At 48.3% G+C, this 12,130-nt stretch overlaps 1 protein-coding gene across 1 annotated transcript in view; it reads right to left on the minus strand.

Moving 5' to 3' along the window:
- Nucleotides 1–2,768: 2,768 nt before the first annotated feature.
- The window catches only part of LOC311023693 (transmembrane protein 132C), a gene marked incomplete at its 3' end in the record, with an annotated part of 115,725 nt that continues 106,363 nt past the window's right edge, over nucleotides 2,769–12,130 (minus strand). Inside the window, exons 7-9 of the mRNA XM_084025685.1 lie at nucleotides 8,600–8,873; nucleotides 6,779–6,970; nucleotides 2,769–4,025 (exon numbers count right to left, since the gene is read on the minus strand). Of these exons, the coding sequence (XP_083881811.1) occupies nucleotides 2,769–4,025; nucleotides 6,779–6,970; nucleotides 8,600–8,873 (1,723 nt within the window). The remainder of the gene's footprint in view (nucleotides 4,026–6,778; nucleotides 6,971–8,599; nucleotides 8,874–12,130) is intronic.

Genomic DNA, 12,130 nt, shown 5'->3' on the forward strand with positions numbered 1-12,130 from the left:
AAAATACTCGTTTGGAAATGGATCTATAGAGGTTTATAGAGGACTACGTAAAGGACTATAGAGGACTACGTAGAGGACCATAGGACTATAGAGGACTACGTAGAGGACTATAGAGGACTACGTAGAGGACTATAGGACTAAAGAGGACTACGTAGAGGACTAGAGGGTTATAGAGGACTATGTAGAGGACTATAGAGGACTACGTAGCGGACTATAGAGGACTACGTAGAGGACTATAGGACTATAGAGGACTACGTAGAGGACTAGAGGGTTATAGAGGACTATGTAGAGGACTATAGAGGACTATAGAGGACTATAGGACTATAGAGGACCATAGGACTATAGAGGACTACGTAGAGGACTATAGGGTTATAGAGGATTATGTAGAGGACTATAGAGGACTACGTAGCGGACTATAGAGGACTATAGAGGACTATAGGACTATAGAGGACCATAGGACTATAGAGGACCATAGGACTATAGAGGACTACGTAGAGGACTATAGGGTTATAGAGGATTATGTAGAGGACTATAGAGGACTACGTAGAGGACTATAGGACTATAGAGGACTACGTAGCGGACTATAGAGGACTATAGAGGACTATAGGACTATAGAGGACCATAGGACTATAGAGGACTACGTAGAGGACTATAGGACTAAAGAGGACTACGTAGAGGACTAGAGGGTTATAGAGGATTATGTAGAGGACTATAGAGGACTATAGGACTATAGAGGACTACGTAGAAGACTAGAGGGTTATAGAGGATTACGTAGAGGACTATAGAGGACTACGTAGAGGACTAGAGGGTTATAGAGGATTACGTAGAGGACTATAGAGGACTACGTAGAGGACTAGAGGGTTATAGAGGATTATGTAGAGGACTATAGAGGACTATAGAGGACTACGTAGAGGACTAGAGGGTTATAGAGGATTATGTAGAGGACTATAGAGGACTATAGAGGACTACGTAGAGGACTAGAGGGTTATAGAGGATTATGTAGAGGACTATAGAGGACTACGTAGAGGACTATAGAGGACTACGTAGAGGACTAGAGGGTTATAGAGGACTATGTAGAGGACTATAGAGGACTATAGAGGACTACGTAGAGGACTAGAGGGTTATAGAGGATTACGTAGAAGACTATAGAGGACTATAGAGGACTACGTAGAGGACTAGAGGGTTATAGAGGATTATGTAGAGGACAATAGAGGACTATAGAGGACTACGTAGAGGACTAGAGGGTTATAGAGGATTACGTAGAAGACTATAGAGGACTACGTAGAGGACTAAAGGGTTATAGAGGATTACGTAGAAGACTATAGAGGACTACGTAGAGGACTATAGGGTTATAGAGGACTATGTAGAGGGCTATAGGGTTATAGAGGATTATGTAGAGGACTATAGGGTTATAGAGGATTATGTAGAGGACTATAGAGGACTACATAGCGGACTATAGAGGACTACGTAGAGGACTATAGAGGATTACGTAGAGGACTATAGAGGACTATAGAGGACTACGTAGAGGACTATAGGACTAAAGAGGACTACGTAGAGGACTATAGGACTAAAGAGGACTACGTAGAGGACTATAGGACTAAAGAGGACTACGTAGAGGACTATAGAGGACTACGTAGAGGACTAGAGGGTTATAGAGGACTATGTAGAGGACTAGAGGGTTATAGAGGACTACGTAGAGGACTATAGAGGACTACGTAGAGGACTAGAGGGTTATAGAGGACTATGTAGAGGACTATAGAGGAGAAGAAGAAGCTTCAACTCATGAAATGAAAAGCAGGAAATGAAGGTGCTCCGCTGACTGATGACATCATTGACCTCATGTAAACAGCGTGCCGTAATCACGCTCTAGGTGGCGCCGCCGTTAGCTTAAGTATCTGGCCGAGCTAACACGTCGCTGATTAACAGTCCGAGCAACACTTCAGTAATGTGAGCACTTCTCTGCTTGATGGAAAATAATAACAGCCAAAAAAACAGCAAAGAACCGGCAATCAGCCGACACCACTGTGATGATAATAACGCTCAGCCAGCAAAATGCAATTTTTCAGCCCACTGCCTTTTGTTTAGGGAACTTTTCAGCCACGATTGTTATTTGTGCAATTATCTCTATTCTATTATCTATTATCAAAAGATCCAATTTTTCCAGAAGGAACCTCTCCCAACGTCGTAGTTCAGACTCCGAGCATCACCGTTACCGACGGCAACGAGACCTTTCATTTAAACTTTACTTTAAACCGGCCAGCATATATATATATATATATATATATATATATATATATATATATATATATCTCTTCTGTGGTTTGAAGGAGGATGAGAATGAACCATTTGAGGATCGGGGAAAAAATGAATATCCAAAAATGTTACAAAACTTCCAAAACCATTTAATGTGCACACACATTCAGAACATCTATCTAGTCATGTTACTGTTTGTTTTTAAAATCTACACGTGGTCTGAATATCACAGAGTCCCGGATCCTTCTATCTGGACCCTGTAGGAATAAAATGATGATTTTTAAAAAGGTAATCATCTGATAAACAAATCAAAAGAAAAACAAAAAGACGTCCTGTCATTCTTCATCAGTCACATTGTGGAATCGGAAACAATTCTCTTTAATTTAATGACCCTTTGGCAGTTTCGGGAGGGTGATTCTGAAGTCTAGTTCCAGGGTCCAGGTTCTTCTGGTCCAGACCCTCGTTTTCCTCTGAAAGGCATAAGGGTGAGTTTGTAACAAGTGCACACGGTTTCATTATGCCACCTCCTTCAACGCGCTGTCGTTTAACCTCTCCATGTAGTTGCGTAACTCCTTGGAGTCTCCGAGCTCCACGTCCTGGCAGACCCACTTAATGTCCCGGCCCCCCGTCAGCGTGTGGACCCCCGTCAGCGTGTGGCCCCCCGTCAGCGTGTGGCCCCCCGTCAGCGTGTGGACCCCCGTCAGTGTGTGGCCCCCCGTCAGCGTGTTGACGGCGGGGTAGCTCCGGTCTGACGGGATGGTGGTGAAGGTGCTGAACTTGACCCGCTTCCTCTTGGTGGTGGGCGACTCCCCCTTGCCGTCCTTCGCCGTGACGCCGGCGTCCGCCGCCCGGTGCACCTGGCCCTGCACATTCTTCTGGGCGGCGCCGCCGTTCAGCAGGTGGCTGCCCTCCTCCAGGCCGCTGCTGGAGTCCATCATGGAGGTCTGCTCCTCCTGCTGGGGGGACAGGCTGACCTGGCTCTCCAGCAGCTCCGCCTCGTTGCCCAGCCACACCCAGTCGTGGGCGTGGTTCAGGTTCTCCTGGCCCTCCACCGAGAGCTCCTTGTGGCGGTACTTGAGGGTGTAGGAGATGCAGTTGATGAGGAAGACCAGGATGGCGAGGCAGAAGACCCCCAGCAGGGCGTACATGCCGATCTCCAGGTCCGTGAGGCCGCGGGCCGTCTGGATGAGGTCATCGTCCATGTTGCGCCCGCTGGGCAGGTCCACCTGGACCGGGAAGTCGGTGAAGTCCACCGGCAGGTTCTGCCGGCCGTCATCGGAGAGTTTGTCCCCGTTGGGTCGGCGCATGATGGCGCTCCGCGTGGTGGTGGCCCTCCTCAGCACGCCGTCGTCCACGTCTGAGATGGAGCTGCCGTAGTAGTGGGAGTCAGGGCCGGTCCGGTCCTGGGAAGGGGAGAGCCGGCCCCGAGTCTCCACGTCGTCCCCGTCAGGGCCGTAGTCGCTGCCGCCGGCCCCCTTGGAGCCGTCGGCGTGGCCGAACTTCACCCTGACGTTGCAGTTCCCCGCCGCCAGGACGCTGCGGCGCTTGAACTTCTGGCAGTGCTCGCACACGGTCATCTCCACGCGGACCAGCAGGCCCTGGCCCTCGGCCTCCGTCACGATGACGGGCCACTTCCACGCCGGGTTCTGCTGGACCGTCACGATGTCCTCGTCCAGGGAGGTGGCCGTCAGCACGAAGTAGTCCGGATCATACAGGTCTAGGGGGGCCACGGAGCCGTCGCTGAACTGCAGCCAGGCGCTGATCAAGGCCTCCTGGGAGGGACACACACACACACACACACACACACACACACAACCACACACACACACACAAACACAAACACACACACACACACACACACACACACACACAAACACAACCACAAACACACACACACACACAGAGAGGAGATGTTGTGTTTCATGTTACATATAAATGGAAATAATATAAAAATACAGCATCTAGTGTAAATGTGGAAACCAAGTTGAATGGTTTCAGTATTTCAGTATTAATGCCTTATCCCAGTCTGATCTGGGTCTGGGTCTGGGTCTGGGATCATTGCAGGTCTGGCTGTTTGGCCACGCCCCTCTAATCAGCTGATTGGCAGCAGCTGCCTCCCAGGCTTCATAAGCCTGCACAGTTGCAGGAGTCCTGGTTTGGTTTGTTCTGGTCTGGTCTGGACTGGTCTGGGTTGGGTTGGGTCTGGTCTGGGTTTGGTTTGGTCTGGTCTGCTCTGGTCTGGTCTGGGTTGGGTTGGGTCTGGTCTGGGTTTGGTTTGGTCTGGACTGGTCTGGGTTGGGTTGGGTCTGGTCTGGGTTTGGTTTGGTCTGGTCTGGTCTGGTCTGGTCTGGGTTGGGTTGGGTTGGGTCTGGGTTTGGTTTGGTCTGGTCTGGGTTTGGTTTGGTCTGGTCTGGTCTGCTCTGCTCTGGTCTAAGTCTGGTCTGGTTTGGTGAAGCTCTGGTCTAGGGGTCTGGGGTCTGCTGGTCTTGTGGTTTTAGGATACCCTGGTTCTTTGGTTGATCAGGTTTACTCCACTGGTTTGATAAAATAATCTGGTTAAAAAGCTGGAAGCTGCGTTTTGAGCCAGAGAAGACGGTGGAAACGGCCTCTTTGCTGGCGTCACCAGTTGTTGGGGTTGTAACCCTCGTTGCCGCTGGCGACGCTCGTGAACGCAGTGAAAAGGTTAACGTGAAACACACAATGACTCGTGTGCATCTAATGCTCCTTTCAGTCAAAGCACCGCTGCATTCTGATTGCAGGAAACATCCTATACGAGTAAAAAGTCCTCAAAGTCTAACGGACCGATTCAAAGATCGGCTGCAAAGATGAAACGTAACATTAAACATTGTTCATCTGTGTGAGGATTAAGGCTCCTCTTCTATTGCATCGCCTTTTTGAACGTTGGCTGAAGGACAAATCCCCCGAAAGGCGAGCGAGTAGATCCCCCCCTTATAACGGACAGCGAGGACTTCCAGTCCAGCATGCTTATCTTCACGGTCTGGTGTGGGGGGGAGGGGGGGATAAATGTCCTCCTCATCCTTCCTCTAAAGGACCAGTCCACATAACTCATGACGGGGGGATCAAAGCGGCCGCCATGAGGAAACGAGACCAGAAACCACATCTCTGCCGGGGAGGCGGCGGCGGCGGCGGCGTGTTGCCTTCATGCATGCTGTGAAATTAAAGCTTCCCGTTTGTATTAGCGACCCGAGGAAACACATTCTGTCACAGTGTGGCTTCCAGGCCCTCGGAGTTAAGAGGGTTAGAGTCGGTGCAGGACAAACAAACAGACACATGTACACCGGCACACGCACACTCGCTGCTTTCTCTCTCCGTAAAAAACACACTCGTTCAAAAATCCCGATAGTGTGAAATGGAATCAGGAAGTCTTTTGTTTTGAAGAGCGGAGCAGCCGAGGCGGCAGAACGATGCTCTTTTTCTTCTTCAGGAGATAGACGGAGACGTCAACCCAGCGAAGAATAACCGCCAGATAATAAATGACGAGTGTAAAGCTAATTAACGTCATTCTCTGTCCTTATCTGATCCGCCTAAATTGTTTTTTTTGCAAATAATTACTGGTTTTTAATGTGTTAAATTGAAGGCTTTCATTATCGGCAAAGCTCAATTTAAGATTCATTTTTATTTTCTAACTTAACTTCCAAAAAATGCTCCTCGTTATCCGTTAAGCTGCAGTTTATCTCCTCGATACTGCCGATAACTCATCTTAGTAGCTAACTAGCATGGTAGCAACCTGTCAATCATCAGGTAAGCCCCGCCCTCTAAAGCGTCCCCTGCTTTCTGGTCTGGTGGACTCTAAATGGACCATAATGTACTAAATGAACATCATGCTGGATTGAAGAAGACTTGAAACTAGAGATTGAGACCATAAACTCATGTTTACTGAGATAATACATCAAGAGGCCAGGCAGGGAGGATGCCTGATGGAACTGGCCTCATATCATAGTGTTGGGACATTAAACAGGAGGTTACCAGTCTGTTAATGTTTCGGTGTTCAGACTGGCAAATAACATTTACACCAAACATTAACATTAAAGATTTAATATGGAACGTATTGGGGAAAAAAAGTATTTTATTTTGCTTATTGCAGCTGATTTTGAGGAAAATAAGTAAATAGATTGGCTTCAGTGCTCCACCTGGCCACGACCTGTTTTCCACACACCTGCCTGCCAATCACACCAAACCCCCAATCCACCAGTCGGGTTGCCAGGTTGTCAATACGCCGGCTTCCAGCTCTTTAACTAGTTTATTTTGCCAGTTTGACTTTTGGGTTGTTTGGATAGTTTCTCCTGCTCGCAGCGTCTTCCACCTGCTCTCTCCTGCTCTGCGTTGCCTTGTTTGTCGAACCCACCAGCCGGCTCTCATCTCACCTCTCTGCCAGCCTTTCTCTCCCGTTGCATCACTCCTCCCTCACCTCACCATCCCCACTCAGTTTCCTCTTACTGGAAATAAACTGGCTGCTTTTTCCTCCAACAAACCGGTGGCCTACATATTGAAGCACAGTCCTGACCTGTTTGGGGCTCTGCAGGATCTCCTGCGTTGCCGTGGTAGCCAGGATGGCCCGGTTGCTGCCCGGACTGAGCTGCAGGCTCATGGAGAGTCCCGTCACCAGCTGGACCCCCAACTCCGTGATGGTCACCTTGTCGTCCACCACCGTGATGGTCTTCTCCGCCAGGATGGAGTCCGACAACGGGGACAACACCTGGGGAAGGGCAACCAATAAGAAAAAAGATAATATGAATTATTATGGATGTGATCGTCAGGCAATAACCTGCGACGCTCTGGTACGATCAATTACAGCCGCTCCCACGATCCCAACCTGTTTTTAAAGCCTGAAGGCTTTTTTCATTAAACACACAGACGTGGGGGATCTTTTACAGCCGAACACAAGAAACACAGCGCCACCTATAGGACCTCTCCACGCAGCAATAAGACGCAGATATCTTTCATTTACACAGAAACGGAGGTTTTATCACGGATAAGATATCATTCCTTAGGTTTCAGATGGTGTTTTTGTGTTTGTGTGCGTGGACCGGGTGAGTTTTAGGTTCCCAAACATCACATTATGCAACAGAAAATACTTTTACCCTTTTGAAAGCAACAGGAAGTCATTCGTTGTTGTTGATTCTGAGGATTCTGATTGGCCTGCATGGCTTTATCCATGCCGAACCCTACAGGTCTGGCATCTGTAAATACCCGGTGTGAATGTGGCATCAACAGTGCGTGATTGACAGGTGGATTCCTGGCAGGTGGATGACGATCAAACATCCCATCAATGAGCACTTAGCAGAGCTGATGTCACACAATGTCTTTCCAAGTGTTTCACCCAACATAAAAGCCTCAGAAGCCACTGCACAATAAGCACAAAAAAAAAAGCCCAATTTATTTTATATTTTTATCTCTTCACTCAAACTTGACCCCGATCCCTCCTCCAGATGTGATGAATACGGAGGGAGGGCACACTTTCACCCCCGTTCAGAGGCGGTGAGGGTTTATGATGGATGCTATGCGACCTTCTCCTCCGCCTGTCTCAGGCTTGTACATGTGAGCGTGTGGATGTTTTGAGTGAAGGTGAGACACGTGTCTGCAGACAGACGGGTCCTTGGTGGAGGGGCTGATATTCATCCGGTTAGCCTGGAGAGCCTAAAGGACCTCACTTCACTGCTGAGAGCCCTCGGTGGGCCGGCGAGGTGCGACAGGCCAACCTGTCTGTCTGCAGGAGTCAGTCACAAGCCCCAGAATAAACCATCACATGCCTGCAGGATATTATTCTATCATGTGTGCTTGCCTGCAGATACACATGCTTTTTTAAATATACTCCTAATAATTTGAATGTGGTGATACATTAAAATCAGCCAAGCGTTAGAATAATTAAAGTATTTTATGGTGTAATTACTAAACCTGACCTGCAGAGCCCTCCGCATTTCACATCATCAGATTTTGGGAGGAATTTGATCTTTAAGAGATTCTGGGTACAAGAACGAAAATGAGCAACAGCTGCTTCTGGTTCCTCTTCTTTATTTATTTTCTCAAAAATATAAATGGGGTGAGGACGGGAAACGAGTGGTTCGACCTTCTCTTGAGGCCGGAAGCATCGGTGTTCGTGGAAAACATGGTTTTAATTTGAGAAGCACGAGGCTCAAGTGTAGCTTTTATGAACGATGTTAGTACGAGGCGAAGGCTACCGACGATGATATTTCTATTTAAGACTATTTATCATATTAGTTCTGCTTTATTAGACCTTTGGTCTTATTTTCATGGTTTCCATAGTTTGGATTTTGATGCTGTGTTGAACACCAAACTGGGATTATTAATCTAACGCGTGGCCCACCTGGATCGTGGTCATCCCCATGTCGAGTCCCACCAGAATCCTCCGGTCCAGGAGCCGAGCGATCTGAGGGTCCTCCACCTTCAGGAAGTCCCAGACCAGCTCCGTGATGTCCACCTGCCAGTCGGTGCCCAGCATGAAGCCGGTCTGGCCTCGGGGGTCCGCCGACTCAGCCACAAAGTGGGTCAGGACCCGGACCATGGCGTGCTGGTACTGCAGGGTGCAGCTTCGTCCTCGCCTGTCCTCATCGTCCTCGTCCTCGCTGTCCCGCGTGGACCTGGAAATTAAAAAAATTACGAAAGTAAGGCTAAAAAATAAGCATGGCAATATTGGCGGCCTTAAACTGTCATCCTCCCTGCTGTCCACCAGGGGGCGACTCCTCTCTGGTTGTATAGAAGTCTATGAGAAAATGGTCCTACTTCTTTTGAGCATGCTAGCACGCTGAGCTTAGCATTTGGAGCCAACATAATCACACGTTTACCGACGAAGGTGACGTCACAGTGTGATGTTGCTGATTGAACCACTAAGAGAGGATCGTCCTCCTGTTTCCAGGTTGTGAATGTTCATCCACCTCACTCCCGCTTCACCTGATTGCCTCCCTCATTGCTCCGTTGCTGGGAAATCTAATTGCATTACTGGAGGCAACAAATCAGCGGAGGCTGCAGCTCTCTTCTCACCGGGAGAATAGTTCTGAGTGTGACAAACTGGGTTTAAATGGTTCCCATACAGCTGCACTATCATTACATTCTGCCCCATAACTTTTTTTTATTTATTTCTTCATTGTTTTCCTTGAACAAAACAAACAGATGAAGCACACTAAGAAGAATAAATGCTGCTCCGGCTCTTCGCTCTTAGTTGGGACACTTTCAAACAGCAAAAAGTGCTTCGTCAACAAAAACCACTAATCATACACCGCACCCTCCCTTCAAACCGCTATTTGTTCCTCCTCCTCCTCTCACAGGCAAAGGTCCATCGTGATGAATTGTGGAGAGAAAGTAAATTAATCCCATAAACGGGTTTTCTTGCCGATTATCCGCTTGGCTCGTCTCCTGTTTTCTGTTTGGATGGTCTGAGAGGTCTGACTGCGACGCCGTGGGAATAAAGATGTTAGCTGTGGGGGGAACGCCGGAGAGAGATGTAGAGCTGAGGGATTCAAACCTTCGATGGTCTCACATGTGACTGAATGACACTGATGCCACTCACACAGGACGGGAGTCCACTGTAGGATTCAGAGGGTTCAGAGTTCAACAAGTGATGCAGCCAAATGACAATTTCACAACACTGATTTCTCTTGTTGTGTCGAACGGCCCCTAAAAACCTCACATCATATTTATCTGTGATATTAAATTCCTCACGACTGAATAAGCAACAAAATCTAAGTGGAAAATAAAACACTTTAATACTGCGTTCCCTAAACACTGTATCCATGCAAAGAGTCCAGAGACCAGACCAGACCATGTGGAGGAACCAGAGACTGTCTGTGGTCCCCCAGAGGTCTAGATAGTAGACCACATTAGTCCAGAGACCAGACCAGACCATGTGGAGGAACCAGAGACTGTCTGTGGTCCCCCAGAGGTCTAGATAGTAGCTCACATGAGTCCAGAGACCAGACCAGACTATGTGGAGAACCAGAGACTGTCTGTGGTCCAAACAACAAGGTCTCTGCTGTATTTATGTCTAGATGACCTTATTTGGAGTGTTGATGGAGCAGCTACAATGTTAGCGTAGCCTAGCACCATCAACCAGACTCACCATCATGATGGAGTTATTTCTGCATCCTTTTCATCTGGTTATTGATATTAAATCACAGATCAATACCTGATTCTGGTTCCTCCAGCTGTAGTAAACCAGCTGATGTGTGTCTTGCTAGATTGGCGTGTTTCTAACTCGGTCCCACTTTAAACCAGCGAGAAGAGAGAAAATATTCTGCTTTCTCCAACTCTGCAGGAATCGGTGTCAGTAATACTAATGCTCTATTAGTATTGATGGTCAGTATGAATATATCAGTCTCATCCAGACTAGAATGAATGTTGATCAGTCCTTTTGCAGAGCTCTTGCTCTCCCAAATTGTGTTTTGAAAGTAAGATTTTTTTTGGCACTAATTTAGAAACGCTTGCAACACTGGATTAACATACCAGAACCCTGCGTGACACATTTAATGCATATTCATAAACACTAACTCCTCCACTTATGATTTTTTATGTCACTTTGCAGACAGAAGTGGAACGCTGCATTAAGGAGGGCGAGGTCACGCCAGTCCGTCTGCTGCTCCACGGCGTTTTTAGTTTCATCAGATGGACGGAAAACGTCGACCTCACCGTTCCCACGGAAACAAAACGCCTCCTGCATCAAAATGCAACACTTCCACGGAAACACCGTCGGCCCCGACCGACTAACAAGCTTTTTGATTCGTGACTTTGTGATGAAACATTCATTTTAACATCGCTCCGTCTTCTCCCGCTCATTTGCATATTACACGCCGAGGAGAGAAAAACATCTGCCAATGATTTTCTCATCTTCCAATTATTTTCCAAAGGCGGTAATTGAAAGTTTCCCACCGCTGGCTGCTTTGGTTGAATCCGTTAAGGACATAAGAAATGGTGTTTTGTTGAGTTTTGCTGTTTGACAAACGGGACGTTGAAGCTCCGCCGTGAATCTGATCTGACGTCCGTTCACTTTCAAACCCACTTCTGACTTCAGAGGAGTCGCTGCATATTAGTGTGTGTGTGTGTGTGTGTGTGTGTGTGTGTGTGTGTGTGTGTGTGTGTGTGTGTGTGTGTGTGTGTGTGTGTGTGTAGAGACGAGCCTGATTGGTCCGTTTGAATCTTATAGGAAGACAAGTAAAGGTTTGTTTTTGGGCAGAAAGAGAGAATTCAGGAGGAAACGCGATGAAACAAGGGGATAATATCTAAATACGTGGTGAAAGGCGTGTGACGCCTCCACTTGGGTTTCGCTGTCGACGGAGGCTTATCTTGTCGCTGTGGTGACGGGCTTAAGGAGGGAAGGAGGTGAGCCATACAGGCGCTGCCAGTCAAAGACTGTGCATCTTCCAGGTCTCTTTACTTCCTCGCGTGTCTCCGGCCCGGCTGACGGAGGAAGAGGAAGGCCCCGCCGTGTTTCTGTACGATGGCGGAGCGCCAACATGGCGTCGTGCTGCTCTGCAAGGTCGCGGCTGTTTCTCCCCTGATAACCACAGACTGGACTCGGGCTCGCCTGTCCTCGCCGATTAAAAAGGCGTTGCAGCCGACACGCCGCGACAAGTCTCACACTGTCGCTGTCACTCAAACTAAAGAGGTGAGCGGGGGTAATTAGAGCAGACACACACACCGGTGGCGTGGGATGAGTCCAGGACCAGACCTCCACACACACACACACACACACACACAAGTAATTACTGCAGCCGATATGGCCTCCATCAGTGGGATGGATGTGAGCAGCACGGTGATGAGGCTCCCCCGGGGGTCTGCAGGTCTGACCTCCAGGCAGCTCTAATAACCCGGCCGAGCGGCAACCAGTAATGGCGAGGTGTATCGC

This window comes from Eutrigla gurnardus, assembly GCF_963514095.1.
Source record: "Eutrigla gurnardus genome assembly, chromosome: 13".
Taxonomy (NCBI): Eukaryota; Metazoa; Chordata; class Actinopteri; order Perciformes; family Triglidae; genus Eutrigla; species Eutrigla gurnardus.